At 51.1% G+C, this 13,223-nt stretch overlaps 1 protein-coding gene across 2 annotated transcripts in view; it reads left to right on the top strand.

Moving 5' to 3' along the window:
* ITGA9 (integrin subunit alpha 9) overlaps positions 1-13,223 on the top strand; it is a 391,370-nt gene that overhangs the window by 304,942 nt on the left and 73,205 nt on the right. For both annotated transcript variants that reach the window (XM_058290624.1, XM_004471164.3), the window contains exons 21-22: positions 6,652-6,741; positions 8,758-8,866. In XM_058290624.1, coding sequence (XP_058146607.1) covers positions 6,652-6,741; positions 8,758-8,866 — 199 coding nt within the window. The remainder of the gene's footprint in view (positions 1-6,651; positions 6,742-8,757; positions 8,867-13,223) is intronic.

The following is a 13,223-nucleotide window of genomic DNA, read 5'->3' as shown; positions in this document are numbered from 1 at the left end:
AATATAGGGGATTCCCAGATGCCCCACTCCCTCCCGCTCCCACACTTACCACATTAAACATCCTTCCTTAGTGAGGTGCATTTGCCACAATTGATGAATACATCTTGGAGCCTTGCCGCTAAGCATGGGTTCTACTTGACATTGTAGTTGACCCTTTTTCCCACACAATTGTGCAAGTTATGACAAGTTATACATTGACCTGTATCTGTCATTGCAGTGTCATTCGGGATAATTCCCAAATCCTGAAAATGCCCCTAAATTACACCTATTTTTCCCTCCCCCTCCCCTTAAAACCACCAGAGGCCACTGCCTCCACATCCATGATAAAAGTTCTTCCATTGCTAGACTCACAACAAGTCCACAGCAGAACTGTAAGCCTACTTTAGCCCATCACCCGTTCCCCACTCCTGAGGATTCTGGGAAGGTGATGCCCACTCTGCTTCTAATTGAGAGGGGGCTGAGGTCCCATGGGGCAGCTGGATGGGACCTTCTAGGTTGTGATGGCTGTACTTATGAACCTTTACTTTTGAAAGAGAAAGGTCTGACTCTAACAGCCACAGTGGTAAGCGCTCTCGAGGCTGGGCAGGTCAAAGCTAGCTCCCTTTGGAGAACCACCTCCCACCCCAGGGGCCTCTCACCGCCCCTTCCTTCCACTTACCCCGCCCTGAGCCTCTAGGGCAACCAGAGACACCTTCAGCATCTGCTGCGGAGGCTGTGTGTCCTCCAGGACAGACCCAAAGGTGATCGGCGCCACGCTGGCTTCCCACCAGGGCCCTCGTCTCCCTCTCACCAGTCTTGACCTGACAGTCTCTGCAAGTGCAGGTGGCTGCTGTGCGGTTCTCTCTCTTTCACTCTGCCCCTGAGGGGAAGCCGGCAGCCCCCGGCTTCCTTATATTTCCTGGGCATGAATCAGACTGTTCTGATCAAGATCCCGTCGAAACTTCTTCCCAAAGCTTGGCTTAAACGGCAGATTCCTGGGAGAGAGCGTGAACTACAGCGTAAACTATAATCCATGCAGTGCAGCAGTGCCCCACAATGTATACACCAAATGCAATGAATGTGCCACAACGATGAAGGAGGTTGGTGATGTGGGAGGAGTGGGGGGGCCAGGAGTATATGGGAACCTCTTATATTTTTTCATGTAACATTTTGTGTTTAAATGTTTATCTTTAAAAAAATAAATTTTAAAAAATCTATTTAAAAAAAAAAAAGGCAGATACCCTCTTCTCCAACCAGAACGGTCTTCTCTAAAAACTGTCTCCAGAATTCCTCCTCTTTTCACCTCTGTTACATCCTTGAAGTTGTATCCTGGATTTTGCCACCAAATATAGTAAATGCGAGTCTAGTGCTTTCCTTTAATTTTGGCATCTATTACGCCTCAGCCAAAACTTGCATTTTAACACCATTACGCCCACGCTGTTATTTTTAAATTTTCACCAAAAAAACAAAACCACCACTTACCCAAGGGATGACTGAGATGCTCCCCAAGCCCTGAATCTTTCCATACTCTCCGGGTTGGTTCTTGACTCACTGCGGGCTCCAGGCTGGACCTGCGTGCCTGGCGTTGGGTAAAGAACCGCGCGAGGCCCCGTACGGCGGGGGCGGCTTTCCTTTTGTCTCCCACTGGCCTCCCCTCTGCTTTCCTATGAATCCTTTCCCAGTCCCAGCGTTATTTCCAGCCTGCAAAATTAAGGATGAATTTTCCCTTGGGAATGAATTTCAAGCTGGAAGGGAACCAAGCCCCTCAATCTACAAACAGCAAAGCACATTTTAGCTTTTATTGCTGCCCTGAGTTTTTTCAGCATTATCTCTGATATTTCAGAGAATGTTCTCCTAAAAATAACAACACAGGGAAGCGGAGGTGACCCAAGCAGTGGGGCATCTGCCTACCATATGGGAGGTCCCGGGTTCGGTTTCCGGTGCCCCCTAAAGAAGATGAGCAAGACAGCAAGCCGAACCGACAGGCTGATGCAACGAGATGATGCAACGAGAAGACACAGTGAGAAAACACAACGAGAGACACAACAAGCAGGGAGTGGGTGTGGTTTAAGCAATTAGGCTCCTCTCTCCTACGTGGGAGGTCTCGGGTTCGGGTGCCTCCTAAAAAGAAGATAAGCTCACGCAGAGAGCAGACAGTGAGTGCAAACAATGAGGCAGGGGGCAGGGAGAGAAATAAATAAGTAAATAATCGTAAAAAAAAAAGAAAAGGAAAAACAAACCCAGAGCCCATCACGATGGGTTGCTTGACCTTCTTTACTGTGTGTCATCCCATCCAACTTCCATTCCAAAGCTGATGAATTTCGGGCCTGCTGTTTGGCAGCAGTTGGGCTTAATGAACTTGTGAGTGGCGTTGCAACTGGATACACTAAGTAGATATAAATAATAATAACACTCAAAGTTATCCCCCAAATCCCCACAACCTTCCATTGCAGGACGGCTTCCACTGCAAGAGCAGCCGTGACATGGGGTAATAGCCAGTAAACGCAGATTACAGTGGCTGGGCCGGCCAGCTCTGAAATTAGACAAAGTTGGATGCTTTTGTATTCACAGTATTTTCAGTATCATATAATTCATGTTCGAGTAACACGTGCCTGTTATTTAATAGAAACAGGTGCAAAGCGTTGAGACTTAATTCCAATAGGTAAATCTAGAAGGGCTTCCCTGAGAAGGTGGCATTTAAATAGAACCTTACACAAAGAATCTATTTTCAGGCTGAAGAAACGTATGCATAGCAGTGGAAATGTACAGGGTACAACCTTCTCTGTTATAGCTACATGGGCAGTGGGCGTTGGAGTGAACTGGGGACTCATGGGCCACCTCGAAGGGAGGGTGGAAAACACGCAAGGGCAGTGGAAGATGCAGCTGCAAGAGGAGAGGTAGCCGGAGAACGTCTGAGCTACGCTCCAAAGGCGGTGGAGAGCCTGCGGAAGTTCTTGAAAAGCTCAGTGTGAGATTGTGGGATTTAGTAAGGACAGACCGATGTCTGTTCAGACTGGAAAATTCTCATCCCCCGCTGTTTGTCGGACCGGAAGAAGACTCACCATTGTTGGGCAGATTCACTAGCACACAGCGGGGGCAGTCGGTGTTCCTTGTCATTAGCACTGGGCAGGAAATGTGACAAGGGGAAACTCTACCTGCCTCCCAGCCCTGTTCAGGACCAGTCAGAGAGGAAGGGGGGGGAGCCATTCAAGCAATGGCGAACCTTCATTTGCTAATGTGCAATATCCATTATCCACGGAGCAGCGGCCTTTGATCTAGGTGCACAGTGCCATCCACCGGGGAGCGTTAACGAATACTAATGCCTGTTCACACTCCCAGGAGAAGCTGATTTAATTGAACTGGAGTGAGACCTGGGCACTGAGCTTGTTAAAAAGGCTTTTTCAAGGAAGCAGATGTGGCTCAAGCAGCTGGGTGCCCACCTACCACCTGGGAGGTCCCTGGTTTGGTTCCCAGTGCCTCCTAAAGAAGACGAGCAAGACAGCGTGCTGATGGAATGGACTGGTGCAGCGAGCTGATGCAACGAGGTGACGCAATGAAGAGACACCATGAGGAAATTCAATAAGAGACCTAAGAGCGGAAGTGACTCAAGCCATTGGGTGCCTCCCTCCCACATGGGAGATCCCAGATTTGGTCCACAGTGCCTCCTAAAAAGAAGATGAGGACACAGTGAACAGACACAGAACACAGACAGCACAAACAACAAGGGGGGGGGGGTGAGAATAAATTTTTTTTAAAAAGGCTTTTCAAGCAACCAAATCCAAAAATCACTATCTGTAGTCCCTTACTCTGTGCTGGGCATGTTTTCTCTCAGTAATCATCTATTAAGTGCTTACTGTTTTCTCTCAGTAATCATCCATTAAGTGCTTACTATTTTCTCTCAGTAATCATCCATTAAGTGCTTACTGTTTTCTCTCAGTAATCATCCATTAAGTGCTTACTGTTTTCTCTCAGTAATCATCCATTAAGTGCTTACTATTTTCAGATGCAGGGCTAAGTGCTGGGCACATAAGGAAATGCCAATAACTTAGTGAATTCAAGAAAATTCTCTTACATAAATTAATATTGCTGCATAGCATCACGGGACACCTAATATTTGTAGCCGTGGTGATTACATATTAGAATCTCCTGGTTCTTTGACTCTCAAGTTAAAGAAGCCATATGGTCTGTTAAACACAGCAGAATATTGCAGCACCCATTTCTTCCCAGGCTTTGGTGAAATCCTGGTCTTTCCGCTCCAGAGGGCCCGCTCGGCGCTTGGCTTCCCGCTGTGATGGGAAAGTTCCTTATCTTGAAAGCCGCAGTTAAAGTATCAAACGTTCCTTTCTTCCTGTCACCACCCTTTGAAGGCCTCCTGCCCACTTGTGGATTTAGGAGACGTAAAATTGAGAGGAAACAGTTTCTCAAGAGCCCCCGCCTCGGCAGCCTCCAGCCTGGCTGTGCAGAGCCCAGGAAAGCCCGGCCAGCTCCTGAGCTTGCAGGACATGGGAGCTTTTGAGCTCGGCCTCATTATCCCCACTTTTCAGCTTAGCTCAGTCTGGAGCAATCGCCGGGTGACGGCCGAGGCCCTTGGGCAAGAGCTGCCCACGGCGGCAGGTGGCTGGGCTAAGAGGACAGTGCTGACTGCAGACGGTCTTACCTTCTTCATTCCACTAAGTCCACCCTACACTGTGTGTTATTCATAAATATATCACACCTGCACCCACACGTCCCCACAAGAATAATATTTCTTTGAATTTCAGTTCAAGCTCACGGACCCCTTGTTAGGAACCCCTGGATTACGCAGACCTGGCAGGAAGCTGGGGGTGGGGGCGGGAGCAGGCAGGGTGGTGCCGTCCCCTGGATGGGGCAGTGGCCTCCCATTTGCCCGGTGGCTTTCGTTGCCCCTGGGAAAGGAAGGGCAAGGAAACTCTGCTGTGTGGGCCCGGCATCCTGCTGCTTCTGCAAAAGGTGGCTGCCCTCTGATGTCACTCAAAGAGCAGAAGACAGATGAGCCCAGGGGCTGTGGCCTTTAGGGGGTCAGAGTCCCAGCGCCCATTGTTTCAGAACAATAGGAGGGAGGAGGTGTGCGGGCTTCTGTCAGCGCTGGCTGGGTGGAGAGGAAGCTGCGGGCAGGGCTGGGAAGGGGCCACGGAGGCGCGGAGCTGGGGGAGCTCAGCCCACGTTTGGGGGAGTGTGGTAGGTAAGGGTCTGCCCCGAGCCTTGCCCCGCCCTCAGGGGGCTGGTGGATGCGCCTTCCACCCCTGGAGGGGGACCTCGGCCTTGGGCGGGGGTCCCCTGTTCTTTCCTGGCCGTTGGCTCGACAGTAAGTTTAGCGACAGTCCCCAAATAGTGTCACAGTTGCCTGGGCCTGGAAAGCCTGTGCCAGGCCCCTTCCCAAGGGAGTTGCTTCCCTGGGATAATCACAACTCGGATGTGAATTTAGTAACCTGGAAGAGACCCAGCTTCTCTCTCCCCTGCCGCCTCCTGCCCCGTCCAGTACCAGGGGAGGCTGTCCCGGTGGACGGGGCCCTGCTTTAGGGTCTGAGCTGCGTTGGAATTGCCCCCTGTCCAGCTTGCAGAGGAACCTTGGGGCAGGTTTCTCACCCTGTCTGGGCTTCTCCCCCCGTGGGAAGCAGGGGGCTGCCCTCTGGGGACCCAGGGAGGGAAGGCCATGTCGTGCCCGCACACCACCCGGTCCCAGCAGCCCGCCTGCCACGTCCGCATCCGCCTTTCCAGAATGACTGCACTGAGTCCCCGTGCCAAGCTCTCTCCCCCGAGCCACTCGGTAGCCCAGAGAACTGCAGGCTGTCGTGGGAGCTCGGGGGCCCAGAGAGCTGCAGGCTGTCGTGGGAGCTCAGGGGCCCAGAGAGCTGCGGGCTGTCGTGGGAGCTCAGGGGCCCAGAGAGCTGCGGGCTGTCGTGGGAGCTCAGGGGCCCAGAGAGCTGCGGGCTGTCGTGGGAGCTCGGGGGCCCAGAGAGCTGCGGGCTGTCGTGGGAGCTCGGGGGCCCAGAGAGCTGCGGGCTGTCGTGGGAGCTCGGGGGCGGGTACCAGGCCCGGGCTGGCCAGGGCCGCCCTCCTGGGCTTGGCGCTCCATGGCTCATGGGCAGGACCTGGGGCTGGGAAATCACGGCCAAGGGCGGAAACCCCTTCCTGGCTGCGGTGCCCTCCCGGGGCCACTCCCTGGTGGAACCAGCGAGTCGAAGTAGCACCTGCTGTGTCCCACCCATAACCCCTCGGCCCTGGCCGCACCCATACACTGGGCGGCTGTCCCAGCACCTGCCTCTCTGGCGGGAGCCCACTCACCTGCGTGTCCAGGGCAGAGGTCCCGCGGGTAACACCCGCCTGCCCCCCACTACCCGGCGGCAGCTCTCCGCCTCCCCCGCAGGAGGGATCACCCAGGAGAGCACCCCTTCCCCGTCCTCTCTGCCCTCTCTCTCCCCTCTCCCCTCCCCTGTTGGGGTCTCCTGGGGTGCCCTCCCAAATCAACCACATGCGTTCACCCCCCTGCGCGTGCAGCGCCCCCCTCGACGTAAGACAGAGCACCCGCCGCGGGCGTGCGCGGAGACCAACAGCGGATCCAGGGCTCGCGCGGGGGCGGCGCCCGCCCTGGAGGGGTGTCGGGGTGCGCTGGACCCCGGCGCGGGCCGGCGCTCACCCCTCTCTCCCACGCAGCGGCAACGTGGAGCGCCCTGGGTCCCTGCACGACAACGGCCTGATGCTGGTGGTGCCGCTGATGCACGAGGTGGACACGTCCATCACCGGGTGAGCCGCCCCTCCCCGGGCTCCCAGAACCCGAGCCGTGGGCCCCTCCGGCAGGGGCCCGTGCAGCCGGGAGCCGTGGCCCTGCCACGCCCCCTCGTCTGAGCTCTGAAAAGCAGGAGTCGCTGTGGCCTTAGTGCCTGCGCCCTCCTCCTTGTTTTCTCTTTCCCAGTCGTGCGCGCACCTGGAAGGTAACATGAGACGTGGGATGACACGGTCAAGTCCTATAATCCTCTGAACACCTTGATATGCAGATATTCCCGGCCCCCACTGCCCCACAGTGCCACATGGTAGCCGGCGTGGTTCCTGGCTAAAAGCTCAGCCAGAGGTAGCAGCTGGGAAGCCCAGGCTTTCGGACCCTGCCAACCCCTTCTGCAGAGCCAGAGGCACTTCTATGTAGTGTCTGTGTAGTGCCCAGGTGACGCGCACGGTGGCCCAGCCGCGCGCCCAGGTGACGCCCACCACCACTCAGCGCTGCCGGCATTGCTGGAAGGCAGGGCTGCGGCCTGCAGGGACCCTAAACAGCCCGAGCAGGTTTCCAGCCCAAATCCAGCCCAGAAACGTGAGAACTCAGTTCCCCGTCTCCGGCGTCCGCTAACACAGCGCAGACGTCTCGGGGAGTGGAACAGGGATTTGCACACCTGGTCTAGATCAGACGAGGACCCGTTGAACCCCGGCCCCAAGCGCAAGCTGAACTTTCCGGAGGTTCGAAGTTTCTCCTTTTTCAGTTTTCAAGCGCTTCTGGGTCCCGGCCTTGTCTAGAAGGGGAAGTGTGAGTACACAGAAGGAAGGAAGTGGGAGTACAAGGAAGGAGCTGTATCCTGCCGCTCCGCCGGGAGCCTGCACATCCCCTGCTCCTGAGCTCGTGGCATTTATCGTCACCTTCTCCAGACACGAGGCACTCGTGGAATATATTTGAAATTAACATATATTTGCCTTTGTTCACAGCTCTGTTTTTAACCGAATGGTTTATTTACTTGTCTCATCAGAGGCACAGGGAAAATTGTCCCTGAAACAGCTCTGTCCTTGGAGACAAAGAAGAAAACAGCCTCCCACTTGATCTTGTTGTCAGGCCTTAGGAGAGCTCGTTGGGAGGTGTTAACAGCCCCTGAGGAAGCCGTCAGTTAAACAAACTAGTCGACCTCTCATCTTCCCTGGAACTTCAAACTCAGGGCCAGTTTAAACGAGCCAGTGAACCAGTTCTTGCCATTTGACAATGCTGGGAAACACTTCGTTTCTGAAACAATGTACTTACACTGAAAATAAGTGAATTGCTGCCCCTTCAGGCTTGGTACCAAAAATCCTACATTGTTATGTTTAGCCAAGTGGGTTGCTTTAGAATCTCATCTGAAGTCATTTATTCGCCTGGGAATCTGAGTGAGGCTGGGCTTAGACTTTTCTCTTGGGGTTCATTCATACGGGCTGCTTTGAACACATTGCTACAAACCGACCTAGAATTCTCTGTCACCGCTTATGTAGCCTCTATTTGAAAATGGAAGAAAAATCTTGACAAACTGACTCAGCTTTTAAGGACCTCTAGTACCCTTGAGAGTCTGACAAATTAAAGTTAAGGGTTCTTGCATTTGTCACATGGTAGAGTTTAGGATGCCAGATATATAATTCATTTATGTTTATTTCTTGAGGTTGCCGTAATCTTCCTTGACCCAGAAATTTTTTTTTCAAATGACAAACCAGAAATTATGTCATTTTATAATCCAGTTTTTTAAAAAATTGAAATCAACAGTATCATGGTCTTCCTTCTCATTTTAGAAATGTAATCCATATATGTAATTATGTGGGTATGTCTATGTGTGTGTGTGTTTATATATTTTTACTGAGTCAACCTAAGATGAGAAGACACCACTGGAAGAGTCTGTTTTAGAGCACATTGGCCTACCAATGACCATTTACAGGGGAGAGAAGTAGAACCTCCCAAAAGGTTGGGACACGTGTCTGAGCTCTCAAGACAACAATGCTCTTGTAGGTGGGGATGACGGGTCTCACGCTTTCCTCTTTCAGAGTCATGTCTCCAACCTCGTTCGTGTACGGCGAGTCGGTGGCCGCGTCCAGCTTCATTCAGCTGGACGACCTGGAGTGCCATTTCCAGCCCCTCAACATCACCTTCCAGGTACCCGCACCCCGAGGCCCGCTCTGTCACCGGGCAGAGGGCAGGGCCTCTCACACAGCCAAAGGGCCGGCTCTTTCCAGGAGAAACCCTTCCTGGCCCGGTTGGCCAAGGAGGTGCTGTGTGGGCATGTCTTCTACAACCTTTCGCAGAGTTAATCCGTTCCCTGTTTGATTCTTGGCTGTGTGGCTACCTCGGCTTCTGCTAACTACAGCCCATATCTTACCTGTAGCATATTTAAGAGCTGATGGAGACCAGCTTTCCCCAAGAAAGCCTCTGGATGGCTGAGACCTAGGGCAACGTCCCAGCCCAAATAGCCCCGTGAGGATCCCTTCTGTTCTCACACTGAGCAGCCTCAGAGGAGGTTCTCCAGCCCAGCCCAGCCCGGAGTCCACTGTCCCACAGAAGCCCCGTCCACAAGAGCACGGGATTTCATTGAATGTGCACGTGTCGTGAAGTAGTCTTCTTCTTTTGGTTCTTTTCCGACTATTTAAAAATGTGAGATCCGTTCTTAGCTCGTGGACCGTACAAAGCCAGGCAGCCGGCCAGATTTGGCCCATGGGCGTTAGTTTGCTGACCCCTGCTCTCCCTTGTGAATTCTCAGGCCAGTGCTTTTCAAAGGGCCTGTCTTGGAATGTAAAGCTAGAGGGATCTCGGCATCGTCCAGTCCAGTGGCCGTCGATTGACAAACACAGGGAGATGGGAGCCCAAGTGAAAGTGGACATACCAAAGGTCCCAGAGCTGGGAGAGGTGGGGCCTGGGGCCAGGACCCATTAGGCATTGCCTGATGCCCCTGTGTGGTCCAGCACCCTGCCGGGAGCTGTGGATGGCGTGAAGGAGTAGATCTCCATAAGCTACGGTCCCACAGCTCTCCAGCTCTAGCTCCCAGTGCTCTTCCCTGCCTCTACTCCATCCATCCCCATGGAGAGGATGGTTTCCTGGTCTGGCATTCACTGTTGTGGCCAAATAATTATGACTTCCTTTCCATGTGGCCACTCCTTGATGGACCTAGGGGCTGACAAATAGTGATGGGATGAAGGTCAAGAGATTGAGGCAGTAAAACATTCGTGGGCTCTCCCCAACAATGGTCTGGTTCTCCCAAGGAGGAGACCTCTGAGGCCGTGATGGATAACACATGTTCCCATCCCAGAGCAGATGTGCCTCCCAGCCAGCTAAGCCCCAGCTGTCACCCCTACCCCTGATTTATAGGAGAGCTAGGGAAAGACGGGGGTAGAGCTTGCTTTTGTGACTGGCGTAATTGCTGCAACTAGGACCTCTGTTTCTGAATTGCTTTTCAGCGCTAATGTTGTTCCATTACTTTTTGTAATTGAGTAGAAAACAGATAAAAGACCAGATGGATTTGTTTCATGTTGATTATTTATACTCTCCCCTACCCATAATATCTGAGGTGTCTTGCAATAAAAGATGTAGTCAAGGAAAGTATTTAAAAGAGTTCGAATGGCAGACTATTGAATGAAGAGGGTGTAGGTGTTGAAAAGAGCAGGCAAGGAGGAGCAGTTATACAAAAGATACAGAAACGTTATCCCTCTTTCAAAGAGAGAAAGGAAGAAATCTGAGGCCATATGTTTAAGTTTCTCCAAAGGCATTTACAGGGAGCTTCAAGTTTGGTGTTCCAGGCAAATAGCTTTCCTCAAATCCGACCTGAAATAGGATATAGTTTAGAGAATCTGGGCCCAGGAGAACGAGTGATTGGCAAGCCCCTTAGAGAAACTTCTTGATTATCAGTTGCCTGAGGAAGGCCGTTGCATTTCCTTCAGGGTTCAGAGAGTTGGCGGCTCTGAAAGATTGATGGCCTGTGCTATTGATCAGGAGATGCTGTGTTAGCAAAGCTGACAGTTTCCTTGACAACTCTGACAAGTCATTTTCTGGTAAAATCATCATTACTGCGATCATCCGACAGGAAGGCCGTTGTCCAGTTTGGTGGGGACGATGGTGGAGAATGGGGCTGGTGGGGGAGGATGGGGTCAGAACTATGGATAAAACATTTCTATATTTCCTTATTCCGGCAGCATTCCTCCTTAGAATAGGAAGGTTTCCATATGAAGAGATTTTTCTGTGTCTTGTGAAAACTAGTCTTCAACAAGCTATATTATTTTAAGACTCCACTGCAAATGCAAATGGGAGAAACAAATGCTAGTCCCAAGCCTGCTTTCTACATCTTGTCACAGTTTTCTTAGAATAATTTGTCAGCCATTGATAAGGCTTTTTGGGTATGAGTCAAGCACAAGAAAAAATAATGAAGAAAATTAATGCAGATGTTGCACAGGAACATTTGCAGAGAATCCAATGTTAAGACATTTGTTGAAAATAAATAAATATGGTAATACAAGCTCTTCCATCCTTCTGGTTCTAATGAGTCAACCTAGTGCAAATCCAAATCGTTTTCTTCTTCGCTTGCCACCATTCATGCTTTAATTGGGATTTCCCAGACGTGCCAGGGGTTCCTTTTCAGTTCTGTGCTCTCATGTCTCACATTGAATTAGTTATCTCAATTGTGGTCGGATATTCCTTCCTTTTCCTTGTGTCTCAGGGTTGTTGTTTTTGGTCAATTTTGTACTTTCTGAATCAAAAATTGGCAACATCTACTCACCCCCTCTCCGTTTTTTGATGCAGAGCCAATTATTGTAAAAAGTGAAGACACGGCTTTCCAGGGAAGAGCCAGCTGGAGCCACTCACACGTTCTGTCCTGTGTGAAGAACTAATTAGCTTCTCCAGCCCCTCTCCTGGCCTTGCCCTTCTGACCTCAGCTTCCGAGACGCCTTGAGCTCCTGATTTCTCTCGCTTCCCCAGGGCACTCAGCAGGGTTTCATTTCGTCCCCTCCAGTTCCAACCCATCTTTTTTTTTAAAAAAAATATCATCTTTGTTGAAATACCATTTACATACCCTAAAGTTCATTCTGTTGTAATGTGTACAATTCAGTGTATTTACAGAATTGTCCGAATATGTCCATAGCCTAATTTGAGAATATTTTCGTCAACCCTAAAAGAATCCCCATGCCCATTTGCACTCACTCCCTGGATTCGTTTTCTATTGCTGCTGTAACAAATGACCGCCCGCTAAGTGGCTTGAACCAACAAAAAATTAGTCTTTTTCAGTTCTGGAGGGCAAAAGTCAGAAATGGGCTCGTCGGGCTAAAACCGGGCTGCCAGCAGAGCTGCCTTCCTCCCTGGGGTGCTCTAGGGTAGACTGTTTCTTGCCTTTTTCTGGTGTCTAGGCACTGCCCGCACTCGAGCCCGCCCTGCCATCTTCAAAGCCAGCCATGGCCCCTTGAGGCTTTCTAACGATGCCATCTCTTTGGTTCAGGTCCTTCTGCTTCCCTCTTCCCCACTTAGGGGCCCCTGTGACTTCACTGGGTCCACCTGGATATTCGATTTTAGGATTAGCCGATTACCAGCCCTAATTCCACCTGCAGCCTTAATCCCCCGAGCCATATAACATGTGCACAAGTCCTGGGGATTTGGACGTGCGCCTCCTCGGGGGGCAATTATTCTGCCTACCACACCCCCCGAGCTCCGTTCCCCCCAGACCTAAGCAGCCATCCGTCTCCTGCCTGTCTCTATAAATCTGTCCGTCGTTTTTTCCTCCTTTATATTTCATTTCTTCCTGGAGGTTCCCATTCAGCCTTTGCTTCATCTCCTTTCTCTGTTCAGTTTCTTTATGGTCACCATCTTTCCCCTCATATTTCAGGAGCTGGTTGGCTCTTGGAAAACAGAGGACAGCAGGGGGCATAAGAGAGAAAATGGCTTGTTTGTTTGTTTTTTTGCTTGTTTTTTTTTTTTTCCTGTTTTTATTAAGACAAAGTTTTATAGGCTCCAAGGCTGGGATAGAAAAGAGGTACAAAGATGTCATCAAAAAAAAATTAGCACGTGACTAGCTGCAACTTGCCAAGAAGCCGAGTCAGCTGGGTAGCATAATGAAAACAGCCCTTTCTCTAAATTAGACCCTAAGGCTAATTTACCTCAACCCGGAAAAGGAAAGGGGTTAGACAAAATGGCGGTTCTCAAAGTGTGGCTTCTGGCCAGCAGCATGGCGGCTCCTGGGAACTTGCTAGAAACGCAAATTCTCCAGCCCCAACAAAACCTGCTGATTCAGGCACTCCGGTGTGAGCCCCCCTCCCAGCCCTCCAGGGGATTCTGGCTATGCTGAAGTTTGAGAACCTGAGTTCCCATCTCCCACTAAGTGCAAAGGTGTCATTCACTGTGAGTAAATTCCTAGATAGGTAAAAAGAGAGAATTTTTAGTAGGAAAAAGACAAGAAATTGCTAAAAAGTAATTTGAAAGTTTGGGGTTTTGGAATTCACATTGGAAGAATTTCTATTTCTTTGCAATAGCCCATCAT

The sequence above is a fragment of the Dasypus novemcinctus genome, chromosome 31 (assembly GCF_030445035.2).
Source record: "Dasypus novemcinctus isolate mDasNov1 chromosome 31, mDasNov1.1.hap2, whole genome shotgun sequence".
Classification (NCBI taxonomy): Eukaryota; Metazoa; Chordata; class Mammalia; order Cingulata; family Dasypodidae; genus Dasypus; species Dasypus novemcinctus.
Note: the sequence above shows the minus strand (reverse complement) of the source record. Positions and strands in the feature narration are given on the sequence as shown.